This window comes from Camarhynchus parvulus, chromosome 5, assembly GCF_901933205.1.
Source record: "Camarhynchus parvulus chromosome 5, STF_HiC, whole genome shotgun sequence".
Classification (NCBI taxonomy): domain Eukaryota; kingdom Metazoa; phylum Chordata; class Aves; order Passeriformes; family Thraupidae; genus Camarhynchus; species Camarhynchus parvulus.
This window is the reverse complement of record NC_044575.1, coordinates 15689694-15711552: the sequence shown is the minus strand read 5'-3', so window position 1 is coordinate 15711552 and position 21859 is coordinate 15689694. Positions and strand designations below refer to the sequence as shown.

Sequence of the window (21859 nt, the reverse complement as noted above, 5' to 3'; positions counted from 1 at the left end):
TCTGTACTTTGAGAATATTGCATTGGCTTTGGATTGTGAGGCAGGAGCAGCCTTGAATGCTCATGTAACTCCCACAGCTAATTTTCTTTGGTCAATTTGGGATTTTTCTTTCAACGTTGAAATTTTGCTGGTTTTTGGTTCTGCAGGGCAGGGAGTGCTGAGGCTGAATAAATTGAATTTTTCTTAAATTATGTAAGTGCTAAATAAGATACATTGTTACAATTTTCCGTATCCTCTGAGGAAGAGTGGAAAATGGATAAATGGGAAGAAAATGTGTGACAATACCTAATGTATTCTAAGACCAAGCTTCTAATCTTCTCTGTTTCTTTTTGTTTCTTCCAGGTGGAGCGGGAAATAGCCATCCTGAAGTTGATAGAACATCCCCATGTTTTAAAGCTGCATGATGTTTACGAAAATAAAAAATATTTGTAGGTATTACTGGCTTTTGCCAGAGGGAGGGAGGGGAGGGGAGGGAGGGTGGGAGGGAGGCAGGGGAGATCGGGGTTTTGGAACTTGGTACATTTCTGAAAGAATGGAACTAGGTGTGTTTTCACCCTCTGGAACTAGGTGTGTTTTCACCCCCTGTGTCTGTGCAATATTTGGTATTTGGATGAGGAATGAACACTCATTATTTCCCTGGCTTTTCCAATGTTAATTTCTGTACTTTCACAGAATCATAGAATCATTAAGGAAATTTTATCATTGCCTGACCATTAACCTACTGCTGTCATATTCACCACTAAATCATGCCCCCCCAAGTGCCACATCCACATGTTTTTTGAACACTTCCAGGAATGAAGATTCCACTACTTCCCTTGTACCTGTAAGATCTGGAACCATTTTGAATCAAAGCTGTAACAGACTTAGAGTGGATAATTTGGATAACCTCCTTTGTCTTACAGTTTTCATTGAAACCCTCAACTCTTACTAAAGGTGTTATAAATTTGTCCCATCAGCAACAGATTTTGGTTTTAAGGGCCACTGTAATCTCCTGATGGTTCTGCAGTGACAGTTATGTAGCAAAGCTTTTTTTTGTAAGATTTTTTTTTTTTCTCCACATCATTACCAGTGCCAGACAGGGATGTTGTCCACAGACAATCACTTTAGCTTGATTTAGGGCACTAAATACGTTGTATCTGTTGTCGAACAAACAGGCCACATTAATCATGGTGCAACAGGACAAAAATCAATGTTCTCCAAATGGAAAAGGGTGACCCAGTAGGGAACTCTGCTATTTCCAGCTTTTTAACAGGTTACTACAGGTAGAAGAGAGTGGTTAGAAAAGATTAAACAGATTTTAAAAGCCACCATCCACTGGTGACCTCTTTTTAGTGTCTCAACACAAGAAGGGAATGACTGTTTATCCAAAGGAAGTGTGTTGAATGAAGGTAACAGTCCCTCATGGACTATTCATCCAGTCTTGATACTGGAGCAATGAATTCCTCTTCTGAGAAGTGAGGCCTCTGCCTAAGGGTTAGCTTAGTAGAGCAGGCAGTAATTTCCTTTGGCTTCCCCCTCCTCCTTTGGGGCAGAGCCTGCCATCCGTGGTGGAATGCAGTTGCCAGAAAGAGCTCGTGCAGGCACTGGGTGGAGGCTGGCTCAGATGTTTTCAGAGCTGCATGCTGAATGCTCTGTCCTCAGTGGCACAAATGGTAATAGCTCCATGAAGCCCTGTTTGCCACAGATGAGACAGAGGCTCAGATCTGCTCTGTGCGCAGACAGGCAGCAAAGGGAAATCAGGCTTTACAGGGAGTACATTCTCCTTCAATCCTGAAAAGAGGCAGAGGATATTCTCTGTATTAAGGTGAAAGGGGGGGTGGATATTCTCTGTATTAAGGTGAAAGGGGAGAGGAGACCCCTTTTTTGCTTAAAAGAGAGGAAATGTTCTTCTTTGTGATGTTGGTTTCTGTGTTGTGTAACCCTAGGTGTACACACACACAAGTAAACCTCCTGTACGAACAGAGCAAACAGCTGATGCTGGCAGTGGTGACAATGTAAGAATACATGCAGAAGAAAGGCCACAAGGGGATGGGCTGTAGAGGTGCTGAAGCTTTCTTCTTGCTCTGAATGCCTGTAAAACCAAAACCTGAGCTTTCCTTCTTCACCCCATAAGACTTGGGGGCTATTTTGCTTCTTGTGAAAAATATCTGGTGCTCAAAGCAATGGGAATGGTGTTACACTATTATTTTTTAAAAAATACTGCATTTATTGGCAGGACAACATCTTCATGATGAAAATCACCTTGAAAAGGAAAGCATCCCATATCTTTAAGCTATGTCTGGATATCCTGACTTCTAAAAAATGTTGGGCTCCAAAGCGTGCTTTGCCAATGACCATTTAGCCTTGAACAATCACTAAGTCTGCTTTGTGCTATAGCTCCTCTGCCTGTAAGATTAAGCTGTCTGCATCCCCCTGCAAAGGCACCAAATCCCTCTGCTGAAAGACACTGACTCTGAAAGAACAAATGACTGTTAATTAAGTTTCATTTTTTATTAGTCGCTATTTTAAAGAAAGGGCACAATGCAGAGCTTCTGCCAAGCCTCCGTGTTCAAAATTAGAAACAGCTGTGGCCTTTGATAAATCTGAGAGGTGGAAGAGAGTGCCTGTGGAGGAGTGAGGTGTTACAAGTGCATGGGGGCTGAGAATGTGTCTGCATGGACCTTCCCAAATAATAAGACACAGTGACCTCTGGTTCTCACCAGCATCAGGAAAGGGATTGCTCTGGGGTTGTGACAGCACCTTTCCATCATGCATGCCATGCCAGCACTAGCAGTAGTGGCATGGTTTCAGAGAAGCTCATGAATTATGGGTGATATTTCAGAAGCCAGAGACTAATCACAATGCAGCACTGGGGAGCATTTCCTCGATAACTGTTAATTTCACAAATCATGTTTGACTTTTAGTTTATGATTTAATTTGTGACAAGGGGCTTTGGTTGAGTAGATTCCTAATGCAACCATGAATCAAATCCTTTTTCCACAGTTTACTTAACACTGAGAATGATTTATTAAAAAATAATAATAATCTGTTAGCATACGTGTGTTAGTCAAGCAGTCTTTTTCTGTTTATTTTGATAGGGTTCTTTTTGCCAAGATAGTTGGAGAGATGGGGATAGCTATGAAATCTATTATTCCATCTCTTTATCCATCATTTTGAGTTGTCTTATTTAGTAAGACTGTGGACTACACATCTAGGTGTGGGGGGGGAAACAGAGGGCACTGTGGCTCTCTGTAAGTGACATACAGCCTCAGATATATACTGTGTTGGCTAAATGAGCAATATTACTGACAGTTGAATTATTTCATATTTGTTGTATGATCACACTGATGGCCTTCAAGCAAGATTGGGAGTCCACAGTAATAGATAATTTAGAAATAGCTACAGACAATCAATGCCTCCATCTCTCCCATCATATAATGTCAATAGACAAAACAGCCGGGATGGGGATTCATACTCCCTTTTTTAAAGATCAAAATTAATCAAAGTAGCCTGGTATGGGGACTGATCAGAGGGCTACCAAAACTTGTGTGTGCACCAGTCAGTTTGACTGGTGGAAGTGCAGACAGTCAGGAATTTTAAGGAAATACAAATCATAGAATCATCACTGAATGGATTGGGTTGGAAGGGACCTTAAACATCATCCAGTTCCACCGCTCCCCTGCCATGGGCAGGGAACCCTTTGATTAGACCAAGTTGCTCAGAGCCTCACCCAAGCTGATGTTGAACACTTCCAGGATGGGGCATGTACTAAGAGAAGGAGCAAGGCAGTAACAGATAATAACAAAATTTTGGTGTGTTCTGTAACATACACTGGAGGGACACACTCCTTGGGTGATTTCTGCATTGCCAATGAGCTGTGTGAACCTGGGGGATGATCCTCTTTTCTCTGTGCCCTGTATAGAAAAGGTCTTTCCTGAGCTGACCCTACACAGAGTTTTATTTACTGTGTTTTATGCAGTACATTCAGCTTTTCTTTGGATCATGGAAAAGCAGTTGTCCCCTATTGGAGGAGCTGTTAGCATGGCAAGCTAAGGGCCATCAGACAGTCCACAGGAGATGGAGCTTCCCTCTCCAGAGGGGACTGAGGTGACTGATACAGTTCTGTTGCAGAACTCCCAACAGGGGTGGCATTATCTGTTTTGATCTCATTTGATTAACTATTAGTTTCAGCTGTCAGGGGCTTGGTGGGGAGTGGAAATAAAATAGAAAAGAAAATATATACTACAACCACTCCATGCATTTTTTCTTTCAGATGGTAATACTGGTATTTCTTGATTTGCTTTCCATTGATGTCTGTGTATATATATCTGTAAATTTCTATGTCAAGATGCATACAGATATTTGTGTATATATGTGTGGATTTACGTTGAATGATTTTCAAATCTTCACATTTAAGATTTCAAACTTTGTGGCAACATTTATTTTACATCTCTGTCATCCAGTTTGATCAGCATTTTAAGCAAGAATCTGTTTTGAGAGGAGTGGACACCAGACAATTGTTCTCTGAAGTGTGCCATGCATTCCTCAGCACCTTTTTCAAATATAAGTGCTTTTCTCATCTTTCATCAGTACAATGCTATCACTGGGAAAGTGCCCAAATCTCATTTCAATGTACACAACACACCACCTCCTGATTTCAGAGATGAAGGTGCATCACAATGAGCCAGATAAGAAAATTAAAATGTCCTCCTAGCTGTGCACAACTCACGTTTCTGGCTCATACAAAAGCAGGTGGCAGCAGCAGTCAAGGACTTACAGCTCTGGTGGTGTCTGCAGAGGTCTTTGAGCTGCCTGTCCTCTCCTGCAGGGTTTTCCTGTAATTCTCTTTATTTTTGTTGAAAACTAATTGTGAGATGCCAGAAGACGCAAAAAGATTTTAAAAAAGTTCTGTGTGTTCTTGTTAGTGGTAGGCCAAGACTTTGCCATTCAATCCATCTGCAGGGAAACCTCTCTAAAGTAGGGGGAGAGTTCAGAAAGTCAGAGTGGGTCTTAAGGCTCAGCACTGAAATTTAATTTTGTGGTAGGTGTGCACTTTGGGAGTGAAGCTGTGGGATGTCAAGTGCTGTGATATGGGGAAAGAAAATAAAACAGGATTGGAAGGCAGAATAGCATTCTACCTGAGCCTTGATTAGAACTAAGGAAAATATTTGTAACCAGCTACTTTGACTCCCTTTTCTTCTGCTGTTGACTTGTTTTAGGAGTATCTGGAATGACAAGCATGTGTAGCCAGAAGAAATCCAGTCAGTGGTAGGAGTGGAGGGTGTGACCACTCACTCGCAAGAGGGACACCAGCCTGGCACAAAGCAGGGCCGGCAGAGCTGCTGGTGGGAATTAATGCTGCACCCTGTGCAACAAAGTCTTAATAAGCACTGCCCAAAAGCCTGACTGTATCCTTTGCTCACTGCCTCACATGTGTGCTTGGATACCATCCAGGCCATGATGCTGGGCATGGGGAAAAGCCCATAGTGGAGCAATTCTCTGACATGAGTAATTCTGTGAGATGTTGCTTCAGAGCCACAGTTCATTCTCATGCCTGACTTCTCTTTTAGACTTTGGTAGGCAGTGTTGTGTGTGTCTGGGCCCTGGTTGTTACATCAAAGGCCGCTTAGCTCTGAAGAAGAAAGCCCTGAAGTATAGAGTCACTAACAGAATTGCAGCAGTGACCTGATGGGTGTTGTCTCAGCTCTGCCCATCCTCTGCTGAGGATCCCTCTGGCTAAGTCCATTCCATATCATGTGCCCATACAGGATGGATGCTGCAGTGCCTTGGCATCCATGACTATACACTGTGAGGGTACTGCTCAAAACACCTTTCATCCCAAATTAATCAAAGGTACACAGCACAACAGCATAATCTCTTACTACCTCTTTTCCCCAAAAGCCCCAACCTGTTCATGCCCAAATGTAACCAGCAATCAAATACAATATCCATCCAAACATGCAAACTCGAGTTAAAATTGTCTTTTAGAAAACAGAAATCTAACTCATGCACATTTTCTTGCAGGCAAGGGGAGAAGAAAAAATACAGAGCTCCTGGCCCACTGCCAAATAAGGGTTTAAAAATTCATGCCCGCCATAAGAATTTATATAACTTCTGAATAATTTATAGGCTGTGCCAATAACAAGAGGCTTCATATCTGATAGAGATTATTTAATCAATAGTAAATAGTGCAGAGAAAAAGCTGTCAAAGAAATACAGAGCATGTCAGCCTGGGCAACTTTTAACCTCTTCCCTGCCACATATATGTTCAACCATATATGTATGAAAGGACATTTTGCAAGGAGGATGGTAGCCTGGAAGGAGAATCACCAGTTCTTTTTTCTTCTAGAGGCTTTTCTTTGTTGGTCCCTTGTTCCCTAAGACAGGTCCCTTTGAAATGTAGTGAGCTTTCTAGCTCTCAGATTAATTAGTCACAAGGAGTAGCCAGTTTCTTGTGAATCATCTGCCAGGATGACTGGCCCATGGTTCATCAAGGTTGTGGCAGTCCCAACCCTACCATTTGTGGTGCAGCCACTTCAGTCTGTGTTTAATTCTGGTGCAAAACTTAAGAGAGTTTTACAGCTCTTGGCACAGTAAACATTAGGACAGAAGATAACTAAAGACTTACCTGTCTTTATGATGGAGATTCCCACCTGATGTTTTATGTCTTTGAGTGTATCTCCTTCTATATAACTGCAGCTGGGTTTTGCATCTTGTTGGAGTGCATGGCTTCAGCCATGCATCTTAAAAGCTAACAAGGGCCACATGGATATCTAGTCAAATTCTAGCATAGTAAAAGCTCTAGGACATTGCTCAGTGATGTGTGATGGTACCCAGTGGTACACTCAGGCTTACATAGAAGAGCAGCTTGAAAACCTACTTGTTTAGGTTAAGCAAAGTTGTGCTTTATATGTGTAAATGTCATATCACTTAATAAAAAATAAATTATTAACTGCTTCACTAACAGACAGCTAATTGCAAGCACTGATGGACAAACCTATTGCCTGACTAAAACAAGATGTGTGAATTGGCTTCCATCCTAGAGCATTAGAGAGTGTTTCTTGGTAATCCTAATTTTTTTTGCATTTATAATACTTACCTGAAATACTTTTGTGTTTCAGCATGAGCTTTCATCTAGAGATCTCTCCATTGAACACTTTTATAATAATAAATACATAATTGGTGTAGCTGTTAGTATATTGTAAATTGTCCTGAGAAAAAAAGGGCTGCATACCCACTGATGGGCTGCTGCAGGCAATCCCATCTGGCAAGAATTTTAGCATTTCACACCATTTTTGCCACTGGCTAAAAGACAGTTTTTCATTCTTTACAGATCATAACTGATGTGTTTGTTTGCATTTGGGTTTTTTGTTGTTATTTTGCCAGAAGTATCTAGTACTGCATGGTCCTGGTGTTCTCTGTGCCAGTTAGTCTTTCTTTAACAGCATTTTTCCTGGCATTGCTCAGAGCCAGCTTGTTTCTTTAGTTATAATCTGGATTTGGAGGTAGCATGTAGGTGCCTGGCTAGTGAGGGCTCTCTGAGTTATTCCTCAAAGCTCCCTAGGGCATGGGCAAAGGCACCTCTTAAGAAGTTGTGACATAGTCCACCAGATGGAAAGGAGAAATAATCAAAAAAATGTCTTTTTTTATGTTTTAAGTGATAGGACTGCAGTGCAACAGTAACCTATCTGATCATGGAGAAGTCCTTGCTGTCTGGCACTTGACAAGAATGAGGCAATACCAGTTTACAATCCCACACACAAAGCAACTGTTGGGAATGGGAAGTCCAAGCTGCTGTCAAGCATTACAGCAAAAACCAGCCTTCAGAAAGGAGCTGATGAGAACTGATGATGTACTATTTTGGTTCCTGAAAGAATAAATAAAATGAACAAGAAAGAGAGAACACGAGAGGGAGAGAGAGAAAGAGAGAAAGAAAGAGAGAAAGAAAAAGAAAGAAAGAAAGCCTAGGATTATTCTAAGCTTACATTTCTGATGATTTGTAATGGGTCATTTGAGGTTAGGAACTCAGAATCTTTTATGAGAAGGTGGAAATAATGGGATGCAGATGGAAAGATGGTAAAAGGGATGAGATGCTGCTCAATGCAATCTCTCTGCTCATCTCCAATCAACACAATTATTCTTGTATTTAGTATTCAGCTTCTTTGCTTTTAAAGAGGAAAGTCTTGTCTCCTTCAAGCATTGAAACTCAACTAGAGATTTTTAGTTTCGTGTCTTGGCTTGTAGCAGGGACATGAGAAAACAATGCAAGATGTGAACCTGGGTGTGTATGAAAGTGAGCTGCAGCCTGTGAGAATATTTGGAATCTCCTAGAGAATATATCCAGTGAGAAAAAAGTAATTGAGACTTTATTTTTAAGATACACTTGCCTTCATATTGAATTGCAGAACCCTGCTGTTTTCTGGCTTTTTCAGTGTCCTCACAGGCAAAGGGGAAATTGGGGACAGCATGGAGTAGAAGGCACAAGGGACCACAGGTGCTAATCCCAGCTCTGATACTGGGTGACTGTACCCTGAACAAGTCACTTGGCTTCACAGTTCCCTATCAGTAAAGAAAAGGAGGTTAATGCTTGTCAAAACTTGTTCCTCATGTGAAATGCAAGGATTGGAAGAGCTGGGGTGTGTCCAGAGCATCCAACATGTGAGAGCTAGGTGCTCTTGCAGAGTCTTTTGTCCTAACATAGCTCCTGTCTGTACCATCACAGCACATAGTGTGCACACTGCCTGCCAGACACTGGGTTTCTCCTTTCCCTGAACCTCCTTGCAATGGCTGTTGCAGGAGGTGCCACATGTATTCACAGGTTTTCTTATGTTTTTACCATGGGAAGAAAGACTGATGCTATTAATCTTACATAGACAGAATAAAAATCCCCCAAAACTTCATTCACCAATAAGTTGCTTTTCATCTCTAAATTTAATAGGAGAGAAGTTCTGGTTACTGTTCTGGGATTTTCAGAACTTGCTTGCTTGCTTAGAATAAATTGGAAAAGTAGTACTATAATGAAGTGAAAACCTGTCATACCTGGGAAAGATAAAAGGAAAGGGAGACTCGAGAAAATGCTTCTTAGTGTTTTTCTCCCCTACAGGCTATGTGTTATTTACCTTCTCCGAGATCCTCCAAGAGCTGGCATTAGCATACTTCCAATCCTGTAGCACTTTGCCAAAGTAAAGAAATTTAGATGCTGATGTGAACACAGAAGATTTGGATTCTTTTCTGTGCCATGGATTCAGGAAAGATGTAGTGTCTGTATGCCTTATTTTCCATCCCAGGGAATAACGTTCTTCCTTTCCTTTGCTTTTTCTGTTTGGCTTTTCAGAGTGTTTATTCTCTTCTTCTGTGGAGTCATAGGCACACTCTCACACACACAGATGGGTAGATACAGATATGCAGCACTTAGTGGAATTCGTGTAGCCATCCAGTGGTGCTTAGAACCAATGCAACACTTGGAAATGTTTAAACCCCTCTTGTCGGCCTGTTTGGAAAGAACAAGTGTACTACTACTGTGCCATGTCATGTGCCAGCAGAATGTTGGCTTGCACAGAGATAGGGGCAGGTGCTGAATTATACCCTTAACAGAAAATCTCCTAGCTGGGGGCTCTCCTAAAAAAACGCACAAGGTACTGGAGAGAATAGGGCTAGCAGATAACAACCTGAGCTCACAAATCCTAGCTGCAGCTTAGCTACATAGTGCTTGTGGAATGATCCCTGCAGCATTTCTTTCTTGCACTCAACCACTGAGGAATGTGTTTGTCATCCTTCTCAATCATGTCATGTTGGGGGCTTTGTCAGATCAGAATACATCGTCTCTTGTGCTTCTCCGTGTCCCTTGACTTGTCATAGGCACAAATCTTTTTCAAATGCTCTCCCCTGTTCATTTCCATTATTATATCTAGTGCTTCTAGGTGGCAAGCAAAAAATGAATAACCTTGTAAATGCTCCCTGTCTTTCAATTTGTTTTCTTTTTCATACAACATGTCAGTGCATTTTTGTTGAGTGTTTTTAATAAGATGAAGTTGATGAAAATAAATTGCTTCACAGTTCCTGCTGTGGGTGACAGAAATGCTGGGTCTGTATTTTTCAAAAACTGTTTGTTTGAAGCCAGTGTGGAGGGTGTTCTGTATCTGTAACTGCAATCATCTTTGTAAGATATCTCCCATAAAAAGAATGCAGCTAGCAGTTTGAATTTTGGGGGCAAGATGCACAGCTGTATCCAGCTTCTTCTGGGCACAGTGAGACAGCTTCTGTCAATTCTTCTGTCAAGAAGAATTTTAGGATTGATTCTGTGCCAGAATTGGGTCTGCCATATTGGATAGTTTGCCAGATCTGTCTCTAATATGAGAGGGAGAATGAATTCTGCAGCAAACCTACTTACCAGACTGTCTGTTAGCCAAGGCTTAGGAACCAAGGATTGGGACTTGACAGTGTGGACACCCCAGTGCCTGTGGCTGCTGTTTATCAGCTTTCTTCTGCGTTTGAATGACTTGCTCAAAAAATGTCATGTCTATAAACAGTGATCTCCAAATTACCAGAGTGTATCCAGCAGACAGTTGGGCAACTACCCATCTGTTTGGAAAGAAAAAAACCCACACATTCCAAATGGGATTTTCAAGTTAAGATTTTTCTCTTTTTTAACTGATTTTAATTTTAAAAAGTCAATATTACTATGTTTCTTGTAACTGTTTTGACTTTGATCAAAAAATGCAAAAGTACAATTTTAATTCCCCCAAGTTTATAATTTTATGGTTTTGTCCATTTTTGGTGTCCTTTTAGTAGTTATTTAGCTGGCAAGACAACACCAATGTCTGTCTTTCTGTAAGGTGGGGAAATGCTTTCTCCTTCTGGTAGCTGGGAGCTGACACATGGAAGTTACACAGGAAATGATGATGGACCAGGAACTCAGGTCCCACTTTTGCAACTTCAAGGCTAATGCCATTATAATTGAGCAAGCTTTACTTTCCTCACAACTGCTTTTAGTCCTTCTATTGTCCTAGCTTTTTGGAAACATTGAAAACAGGACTAATTAAGACCTCCAATTTATATTAATCTTCCCCACTTTTCGTTTCAAATTCAGAAATTTCCTTGGAGATTATGCTGCTTGAGGTACAGAAAATTTTGACAGTATCCTGGATTAATTATTCTTCATTGTCCATTCAAATTTGAGAAGTTGGATTAGTTCTGGTAGTAAAAGTATTATGCTGTAAAGCGGAGGGTTGAGGGATCGTGCTGCACATACAGTTCAGTATGGTCTGCTGCACTGTTGGGAGGCAGGGACTGAGAAGTACACTCAAACTTGTTTGTTTTTAAAGGATTCCATTGATGGTGTTCCTGCCACTTCCCTGGGAAAACTGTCACTCCCACTATTAAGCAACATTTCCAGAGATTTATACAGTTTTCCTTTGCTTGGCTGCCTTTCATTAGCCCTATTTAAAACATCAAGATGGTCCATCCATGGCAAGTCCTTTCCTTCCAGAAGGTTTCACTCTTCACTCCGTGACTGCCAGGAATGCTGTATGAGGTCAGGAGTTTCCCCTCCCGCTCCTAGGCCCACTTTGTGCCACATGTCTTCACTCAGTGCCACATTTTTCACCTGTGAGTTGCAAGGCCAGGCAGCTGCTCCAGCCAATCACTACTGTTCAGCAGCAAAAGCTAAGCTTTTATATAGGCTGCATGCACATGTAGTTTTTTGTTTGTTTGTTTTTTAATAATGTACATTGTTCACCTTTTCTTAATTCATTCTGGTTAGTTGACATCTGTCTGGTTCTGTCGGACTGCAGCTTTTGCCACAACCATTTTATAAAAGAATTGTCAGCTTGGTTTTAAGGACCTGAGGCTTCTTGGTACAGAGTCTTATTCAACTGTAGCTTTGAGACATGCTATGGAAGCTTATACTTGATTATTCTCTGCTTCCTGTCCTGTCTTTGGAGTAATTTTTACCTTCTTGATTAGGTCTTGCTATGCCATGGGACACTGAATCCAACAATGGCAGGTCTGAAGTTTGCAGAACCACTGTTAAACATATTAATAACTCCTGATTTTAAAATTCCAGTTCTCTTCCACTGTTATTTCTGGAAGTGTTCCCCTTGACTACGTATAAACAGAAGTGTTTGTCTATAACTGTGTGAGTGTGCGGGGGTTGGTGTGATCATGTACTTAAAAAATCCTGGCTTTGTGTTTTTCTAGGTATTTGGTGCTAGAACATGTGTCAGGTGGGGAGCTCTTCGACTATCTCGTAAAAAAGGGAAGATTGACACCAAAAGAAGCCAGGAAGTTCTTCCGACAAATCATCTCTGCTTTAGACTTCTGCCATAGTCACTCAATATGGTGAGTACAGCCATTTCCAATGGGAGTTCCCTGCTACGTAATAAAGGGATCTTGATACTTTTAGTTTTAAGTAACTGATGTTGTAAAGCTCTAAAAGCATTGGGTAAAGTGCTGATGTATTTTTGAATTCTTGTCCATGTGTGAGACAGTGTACCAGTCACAGACAGACTTCATGGAAAAGATTGTCTGTCATTTTTCACTGGAGAAGAATTAATTTGGAAGGAAGGCTTTAAACAGGAAAACCAAAGCCACCGAGGAAAAAGAATTTCATTTCCATAATTTTTGTGGCACTTACTAATAACTAAGAACTCCATACGCTGTATCTAAATGAATCCCTGAAGAAACCTGGGACAACTGCAAATACAGCAAAGTCATTTTATGGTTCCCTTCAGTTTTTGGAAACCTGCTGGCTTTTGGCAACCTTTACTGAGTCCCCTCTGGGCATTTGAGTCACTGTTGCCTTTAATTTCCTTTCCAGTAGGGAAGAATTTTCGTACTGACTCCATCATATTATTTAACCATGGAGTGTGGTTCAACCTGTGCTTTCAGGTACCATTTTATATTGGACCAGTTTCTCTTTCATCTTCAGCAAGTTGAGATAATTTAAATTATACTGAAATCAAGTTGTTGCAATCAGTCTGAGCACAAGAGTTTCTGTACAGCTACTGACCCATAACTGCCTGCTCATTTCTCACAAATGCAGCTCCTTGCATTTGGATTGGCTAGGGGAGAACATTTACATTTTATGTCTGCATGGCTGCTTCTCCAAAGCCGCAGCCAGCCACAGATCCCCCACTCCAGGAGGCCAAGGGCCACTCAGAGGTACTGCAATAGCTGGATTTGCATAATCACTGTGTGCTTACTTCTCAGTAGCCATGCAGGGATTTTCTGTACCCCCAGTTCTGTGCTGAAAACTCACAAACCAGATGGCCACAGTGAAAATGGATGTTTAAATATTTAACTTGGTCTCCTAGCCCCCTCCCCCTACATCTCTGAGTCATTTCAGCAGGAAACAGTGATCTGTAGGAGAACATATTTCTAATAAATGGAAAGGGAAAGAAGAGCCTTTCTTGAGGATATATTAAGAAGAGTATACTGTATAAGAAGAGTATAGCAGCATACTCTTAGCAGAAGAGGCAGTTCAAAGGTGGTGGATCTGGGTGAGAAGGTCCTGAGGACAATGCCTACCTGACACAGGAAGGGTTACAATAGTCAGAGAAATTCTCAGAGAAGCCAAGAGCAGGTTGCATGCCCTAACTAGAGGGTCTGAGTTTTCTCTGTCGGCAATGACCTCTGGCCAGTTTTATTCTGTGAATTCCACAGTTTTTCCTCCCTGCTATTCAACTACACTAGTAATCATGACCTCCTTAGAACCAGCATGATCCTTGGCAGGTTGTAGACCTGTTATTTTTTATATACACTGGGCAGTGTAACCACAGGTGGATTGCATACACCCATGTTTCTGTTCCCTACTTGGCTTAATACTTTAGGGATCCAATCCAACAACACTCAAAAATGTTGAAGTACAGCTGAAGAGAAATAATTTATGCTTCCAAATAAATACTCCAGAGGAATCAGAATCTCCATTGGGAGAGAAGTTCCTACTAAAGCATGCACATACATGCTAGTCCTTTGGACTTGTTATGGATCCCTCTGGATCTGGGAGACTTTAATAAACTAAGTGAGGATCATGGTGAGGCTGTCAGACAGACCTCTGTAGGTTTAACACTATGTGATATTTTCTAGGCAGATGCATGTCTCTCTTGAGGAATCCATTTTCCTCTGTTAAACGTACTGGATTGTGGCAGTAGTCTTGTTGGACAGTAAATCCCATTCCTTGCTAACTCCCACCTGACGAGCATCTAGTGCTGGCTAAGTTAGCAGTAAATCATAAGCTCTGCCTCCAGGTCATTCTGTGTGGTCTGTGTTCTATTCTGTGCTGTATTCTGGACAGTTATCAGAAAATCAGAGCATGCATAAATATATATGTGAGTGTAAAACTTAATGTGCTTTTCTAAGCAATGAAGCCTGACCTTGTCCTGTCGTGGGGCAGTGAAATGACAAATCATCTCATCAGTTAGGTTATCCAGTTATGACCACATTGAAAAATGAAGGCTTCTGCTTTGGTTAATGACTAAATGTGCGTGCCTCCAGCCTACTGGCAGAATAGATTGATAGCCTGGTGTCCCCAGACCCATATAATAGTCCCGTCTTCTTCCTGTACATCCCAAAACACTGGGAAATACCTGTGGCTTACTTTAACAGCAGCATGTAACCACGTTCAGCATTCACTGCTCAAAATGCATTGATACAGTAGCATTCCTGAACCAAAGATTCAGAAAGGATTCCCCAGTCCCCCTCCCATCAGTAAAAAGCTTCTGCTGCTACCCTGCGGGTAGATCACCTTTGTCTGAGAGGTATTTTCAAACAAGCAGCTGAGAAAAGGAAGCAGAATAGATGTGGAGCTTGTGTCTGTTTTTTATTTTAAAAATGTGCTTCCTGTTCTTACTTTATTTACTGGAAGCAGTGGGGGAATATTTGGTGTTCTTCACTCTGTGGTGTAGTCACTTAGAGGGTTTTGTGGTGCAGGTTGGCCATGGGGAAACACTTATGGGTAAGGCACTGTCTGGTTCTCTGAGGACTTTTGTGTGGACATGGCACGGTGCCACGCCAGGGACCCAGGGGCACGAGTGGCACCACGCAGGGATATCACGTAGGATCTGAGCTACCTCGCTGCCTTCCCGGAGCTGGCAAGCGCCTGGCTCCGTGATGCGGCATTGCTGCTTCTCCTCCCAGCCCTTCCCTGCGCTCCCCGGGCTCCGCACCGCGCTGCAGTGCCTGGAGCAGCCGCGCCGAGCAGGGAACGAATGGCACAGGGCCTGAGCTTCCCCGGACATCCATGTGAGGCCAGCCCAGCTTGGCCATCCCAGAATCTCCATTGGGAGGTTCTCTTTGGACATAACAGATGGGTTTGCCTAAGCTGCCATTCACCTCGTACTGGGTGTCTGCTCTCCTACATTCTGGGCCTTTCGGGTACCTCCGCTGGGTGCCCCGAACCAGCAGCCCCTTTTGAATGCGGGGCATTCAGCCCCTCTCTGCTGCTTGAGTGCCCGGCTGTGTTCCCTGCGGGGATCCGTGTGTGAGCGCCCCCGGGGCCGGGTGCCCGGCTCTCTCTCGCTCGGTTTCCCCGGGACGAGCCCGTTCCCTGTGTCTGTGGGGAATGCTGCAGCGCCGGGCGGGGCGGGCTGCCGGCCGCCTCATTGGCTGGGCGTGACATCACCGGCGCGAGCCCCCATTGGCGCCGCGCGGCCCCTGCCCCGCCGCGCGCCCGCGGCCTGGCCCGGCTCCGCTCCGCCGTCTGCGGCTCGCGAGCTGACAAATAAAAATATGATTACAGAAAATGCCCCGTGGCAAACCTTATTATGGCTTCAGAGATAACAGATAATGCCAATTACTGCGCGGGGCAGTGGTGACATTGAGAGGAAATCCCCTGCGGTAATGAGCAGGGAGGTGATTATTTCATTTTATTTTTATTTTGGTTGCGTTTCATTCTGTGTTTCTATTTTTTTATTTTTTTATTCCCTGACCGTGTTCAAGAGGGGTTAAGGCAGGTTCTTTATGAATATTGATAAATGACAATTATAAAGGCCCTTTCTGCTCGCCTTGCCCGGGGCTGTGCTTGTTTGAGCGGAGCCGGGGAGGGCTCTGCTGGGTGGAGTGTCCGTGGTGTGTGCTGCCTGGGCACGGCCATGTGTCACTCGGGGGGCTGGGGACAGCAATAACTTGGGGACAGCAACAAGAGCCTGCCTTGGCTCGGCCTCGTGTTCTTCCCTCCGTGCCGGCAGGGAAAGGCTCCCCACAAAACAGCGCTGCGAGATTTCACAGCGCTGCTGCCAGAATCTCCAGTATATTCCTGCAGGCAGGAGCTGCAGAGCACTGTCAGTAAGGGAAGCAGGCTTTTAGGGAGAAATCTGGGGTGTCTCTGAGAAATGGAGAGACCTGGAGAGTGCTAGCTGCCATGTTCTGCCGTGTAGTGCCACCCTCCTCAGAACTCCTGCTCTGCCCTGCTTCATCCCTAAGGAGCGTGCTGGGGTGTTCTGCAGGGAGGGTCTGTGAAATACTGAAGACTGCAGCAGATGGGCACTTTGAAATCATGACTCAAGGCCTCCAGATGTGAAACTGGTCTAGAAACGGTGGAATTTAATAAGATTGTTTACTGGCTGTTTGTTTTGTTTTGTTTTTCTGGTACTTGAGTGTTCAAGTTTTCTTTCAGACCATCAGAAGTAAGAAAGGTGCATTTTTACCCTGTTGAAAGCTCACTATTCATTACCTGAATCAAGGAGTTTTAGTTCTGTGCTCAAGACTCACTGTAAAACAGTGAGGAATTTTCATATGCCTTGTGCAGAGAACCAGAGAAAAGCCATCAAATGCAGCAGCTGCAATGCCAAAGTTACCAGCTCAGCTAAAGTCAGGGAACATGTATTTTTGTAAGTTTTCTTCTTTATGTAAGCCACTGGAAACTCAAAGATGGCATAGTCTTACTGTAAGCATAACCAGGTAACATTTTCTGGGAAGTGTAGCAGTGGTGAACAGACCTGACAGGCTGTTCTGGCTTTGAAATACATTAATATATGCTCTGAGGAGAGGTTGGCAGGGAGAAGCAATATATTTTAGTGGATCAATGGAAATAATTGTTTAAAAGCAAACAACGTTTTATGCATACAAACCCTTCCCCAGGCCTCCTGGTATGTTTATAGATGTTGTCCTTTTTCCTAGCTATAATTATATTTACTTGTTCTGCAGAATTCTGTGAAAACTTACTAAATTTGAGCATAGCAACCATGGCTATAAACCAAGAATCTTCTGTAGGTAGATGCAACTTACATGTTTGGATATTATTTGCAGAAGCAAGAGAAAATAAGATCAAAGGCTTTTTTTTTGCTCATGAAATTTAAGATAATGCTTCTCATGCTATTAATTGTTACTGATAAGTTATTTGCATCAAATCAGGCACTTTAAGAGGCATGCTGCAGAACAATTATTCTGTGGCCTGGCCCTTCTGGGAATTTGAGGTCAGTAAGAAAAGCATTTGCAAAGTAGCCAACAATTTGATTAGTACAAATGACCTGCAACTACTCCAATTAAGAGGTTTCTTGGGTTAGAAATCTGTGACCTACAATGAGTTGTCATAGAAACTGATACGAACGTTTCAGCTGAAACATCACTTTAAAATAATGGCTTCGTTTGTCATCCCATGCCAGGTGACAGCTCCTTTGAATCCAAGATCTAGAGTCTGTTCCTGCACCAGAATTCTTCTGGCAGCCCTGGGTGACAGGCAGAGCGTGTTTCTCCTGCAGTTGCTGCAGTACAGGTACAGGGATATTCTCAGAGCAGGAGGATGGACTGGAAAAGCACCGGAGCGAGCTAAAGGAACTGTCTGAACAGCATCTCTGGCTGTGACTAGCAAGCAGCGTGGCCAGTGTGGAAGTGGGAAGCTGGAACACATTCATGCCTATCTGTGCCTTTCATTTTCCGTGCACCATCTCCAAGAATGGCGCCCATTTCCATGGAACAATTTTTATCAGAGCTCTCTCTGCATCCATCTTATGCTGCAAGGAAATTGTAAAGCCTTTGTTGTAATTTGTGAAAGAGGGATGTTGCAGAGAGTCTGACAGCGTGTGCTTCCCCTGCCGCGGCTTGCTCCGTGGTTCCCTTTCATTCACATGCTTTCCCTTCAAAAGCCCACTGAATGCTGGTTCCAGAGGGTGACTTCTTGTGCTGCTGTCTTGGCTGAGGAGCTCTGGGAGTCCATGGCCACTATGGGTCAGGGTTACACTGACTTCTTCTGCAGTCCTGCGTTTCTCTTTCTCATTCCTTCTCAGCTTATGCAAGGCTCAATTGGAGGGTTTGCCGTGTTTGTCAGAAAAGAAGCTGCTTTCTTCTCTTCTGGTTTTCCAGCCATGTGATAAAGCCCCTACAGCTTTAGAGCCTTTAGAACAAGGAAAGGGTAATGAGTCCTCTGTTCACCTGCAGAGAGAGGAGTTGATGCAGTCGTGTAAGACATGGAGAGCCAGAGAGATCAGCTGGAATGGAACCAGATTAAATGCATTTACTCTGCGCTGTTCCATTAATGCCAAGTAATTACCACATACAGTGGGATTTTTGTTTTGTTTTGTTTTGTTTCATTTTGGCACAAGAGAATTCTTTTTCAAATGCGAGTGCATTAGACAGTCCGGTCTTCTGGGCTCTTAGGTAAATTATAACAAGCCTTCCCTATTCCCATATGTTTCTCTCCCTTCCCCCTGGCACTTGAAAAGCTGGCAATACAAAGATGGGAAATGCAAATGCAGAGAGGAAGTCTCTTTCCCAGTGGCAGCGTTGCTGGTTCTGCTGCTCTGGTGCAAACTCCTGGCCTGACTGCTATGCCCAGGATGCTGCCTCGGCCAATTCAAAGTGGCCCAAAGATGGGTATCAGAGAAATGCTCCAGCTAGAGGAAAATTTTCACTGGGACATGTAATTCTCTTGTGGGTGAATGTGCAAGTACTGCTGATCCCACTGGCACCCTGATCTCTGAAAGCAGTGCTGCCAAAATACAAAATTTGTGCTCAGGCTGCCATGAAATTTCTAGGCTAACCATCCGTACTGAGCACTAGAGACTGTCTTGAAAAAGGGATGGAGAAGAGTCAGAGACGCAAAACTGCGCTATCAAACTATTATTTTGGGAGTCAGGCAGCCATAAATGTAACAATTCTCCTCTCTGCTCAGTGAAGTGATAATTTCTATTGTGAAGAGCTGATAAGTTTTCTTAGTTTTATTTTGATGAGTATCTGGAGGAAAGGAAAAGAAAACTATTAAGGTCTGTTGCTACTCCAGTTTTACTTTCACACATACTATCCCAGTCCCACATATCCCCAGATCCCAACTTAAGGTTTTCAAAGTGCTCACTGGGAGCTAGGTCAGCACCTCTGCCTAAAGACCTCCATCAGACTGATCATTCACTCCATGTTTGGAATGTGGATGGTAGTACCCCCTTTTTCCTCTCTTTCTTGCAGTGACTCTCAAAAAAATCCATAATATACATGCCAGCTTACAGGAACCTCATTTTCCCACTTGATTCTCCGTAAAAACCCAGGCCTAAAGCTGTGTTGTGGATCCCAGCTGATGGGAAGACAGGATGACACAGGGAGAAGGGGAAAAAGAGAAGGGAGGGAGAAGGAGACAAGAAGGGAGAAGGAGACTTCAGGAATTAATATTGTCCCAATTTTAAAGGTGTTGTCCCTTCCCTTTCACTGCCTCTTAGTGGTCAGGAAGTGGGGCTTGTTCAAGATTCACACACATTGTGCTCCAGCTGGGGCCTGTGGCAGGTCTGCCAAGACTGGAAGCTCTCAGCCATGGAAAGAGAACATTTTTGCATTTCCTTTAGCTGCACCATGTTCCTGAAATAAGATATTTTGTTGTGAGTGTACATCTGGGCTTCTGGACATCCTGTGCTTAGGTTGTGCTCTATCTTGGTTGTTCCTGCTCTCTAAATGAGCCACACAATTTGAGGATAAGCAAAGGATTCAATTTTTAGGCACAAAAGTCATATGTCAGCAGTATGTCTGCTATAGACTGTATATATGAATCATACCATATCATACAGTGCACAAGCAGTGGAACAGGCACAGGCAGCAGCACCCTCAACTTTTATACCATGTCTATGTTCAGCAGTCAGCCAGGAGCAGTTGCCAAGACTGAAGGACAACTATAGCTGCTGAAAAACTGCACAGCAGGACACACACTCAGCTTGAGCTGTGGGGAGGTTTCTTGTTTCATAGCATCAAACAAGCAGTACTCACTTTACAGGGGCTGTTACCTGCCTCGGAGCACTGGTCCTCAGACAGGGGAACTGCAGCACACCTCCTCAGCTGGATAAGGTCTTACCATTAATGAAAGCAGTTGTAAGATGAGAACTGTCCCGAATGTCTGCTGGAGGAAGTATGAAATCACACACTACTGTCTCATTAGCATCCAGCTTTCCTCACTTGCCTTAGAACTGTGGGCTCTTCACTCCATTTTACTGCTGGAGCTGGAGTATGTTAAACTTTGGCAGGTGTTGATGATCTTGCCTTTGTCTGGTGCTGTCCTTGATGATGACATTCAGGGGTTCTTTTCCTGGCCATTAACTGGTCATTTGCTGCCTTTGGAACCTTTCCTTGTCACTCATCTCCTGCATTTTTGTCAACTAGTTATGACTATCTTGATGGTTATTATAGAGCTAATAAGTCTTCTGTCTCTGTTATCTCAAACCTTGAATTTCTATGAGAAATACAGATTGGATAAAGCACCTTTTGCATTTTCAGATGAAAATGTGCACAAATCTGAATCACAATTATTATCCACAAGCTTGTTTCCTCATTGTTAACAAGGCCATTGTAACATGCAGGGTTCATCATATTTATGCAAGATTGGAGACTAAATTTTAAAAAGCAGGAGAGAACAAATCATAGGTCTCAGTGGGGTGAATGACCAGTAAGTGCTTTGAATGTGTGCTGTTTTTTTGGGAGTCTCCTTTGGAAATAATTGTTACAGTCCCCAGGTATCCTATTACCATGTGCTCTGGTTTTACATAGAATTTACCTGCATTATTTACAAGTTGTCTCTAACCGATCATTCGTCTTCTCTTCAGATCAGAGGATCTAATTTCCAAGACATTGACATGTTACTTATGTTGCTCTGAGAGGGAAGAGACTGTCTACCTTTACATTTTTGTAAGGGTAGAATTACACTTGCATGCATGAGGAGTGTTAGAGCAATGTTTTAAAAAGTGAAGAGGAAATGGCACAAAGATGAGCCTGCCTTCCTTCATTGGTGTCACTTGACTATTCTGACACCTGGTTCTTTTGCTGAGTTAGGTTTCTGGTCAGAATAACTGCTTTTAGTTGTAAGTTTTTGCAAGTGGGTGTTGTTTGCCTGACAGTCAGTGTTGTTGGATGTCCATTTCCCACAAGTTTGTGTTCTGCCTATCCACGGAGGCTGGCAGTCCTGCCTGTTTGAGTGCTGCTATTTAGACCTTTTATTATCAGAGTAATTTTGCCTACTCATAAGCAAAACCAAGAAAAGAGCTTTTTCTTTGATCTGCCTGAAATGCTTCTCTCATCTCTGTGACTTTCCAAGAACCGTAAATAAAAAGGGAAAAAAAAGGCACATGCATCACAAATTTTCTGCAAGATTTTTGTCTTTAGGTATAAAATCAAGTGAATGTTGTACAGAATCTCCTGAGTACTTAGATGCAGACATGGGTGCACAGTGGTTTTGGCTGTGAGCAGTGGAAATTAATAAATTTGTCAATGTATGATTTGGAGGAGGAGTTGCCATCATGAAGGTTGTGGTTGCCTGGCTCTTGCCACGTTGACAGGTAATAAGAGAATCAAGCTTTGATGGAAAGGAAGGAATCCTCTCTCCTTCTCACTGCTGACACCCTCAGTTAAAAGAGCTGCTGAGTTGAAGGAATTTTTCCATCAGAGCTAATTACCCCAAATTATTTCAAAGTCTTATGCC

At 42.9% G+C, this 21859-nt stretch overlaps 1 protein-coding gene across 10 annotated transcripts in view; it reads left to right on the top strand.

The window, feature by feature from the left end:
- Window positions 1-21859, top strand: part of BRSK2 (BR serine/threonine kinase 2) — a 304432-nt gene that overhangs the window by 199056 nt on the left and 83517 nt on the right. For 9 of the 10 annotated variants that reach the window (XM_030948597.1, XM_030948596.1, XM_030948605.1 and 6 more), the window contains exons 3-4: window positions 343-428; window positions 12178-12318. In XM_030948597.1, coding sequence (XP_030804457.1) covers window positions 343-428; window positions 12178-12318 — 227 coding nt within the window. Of the gene's footprint in view, window positions 1-342; window positions 433-12177; window positions 12319-21859 lie in introns of all 10 variants that reach the window. The other variant, XM_030948598.1, reaches the window with a different exon arrangement.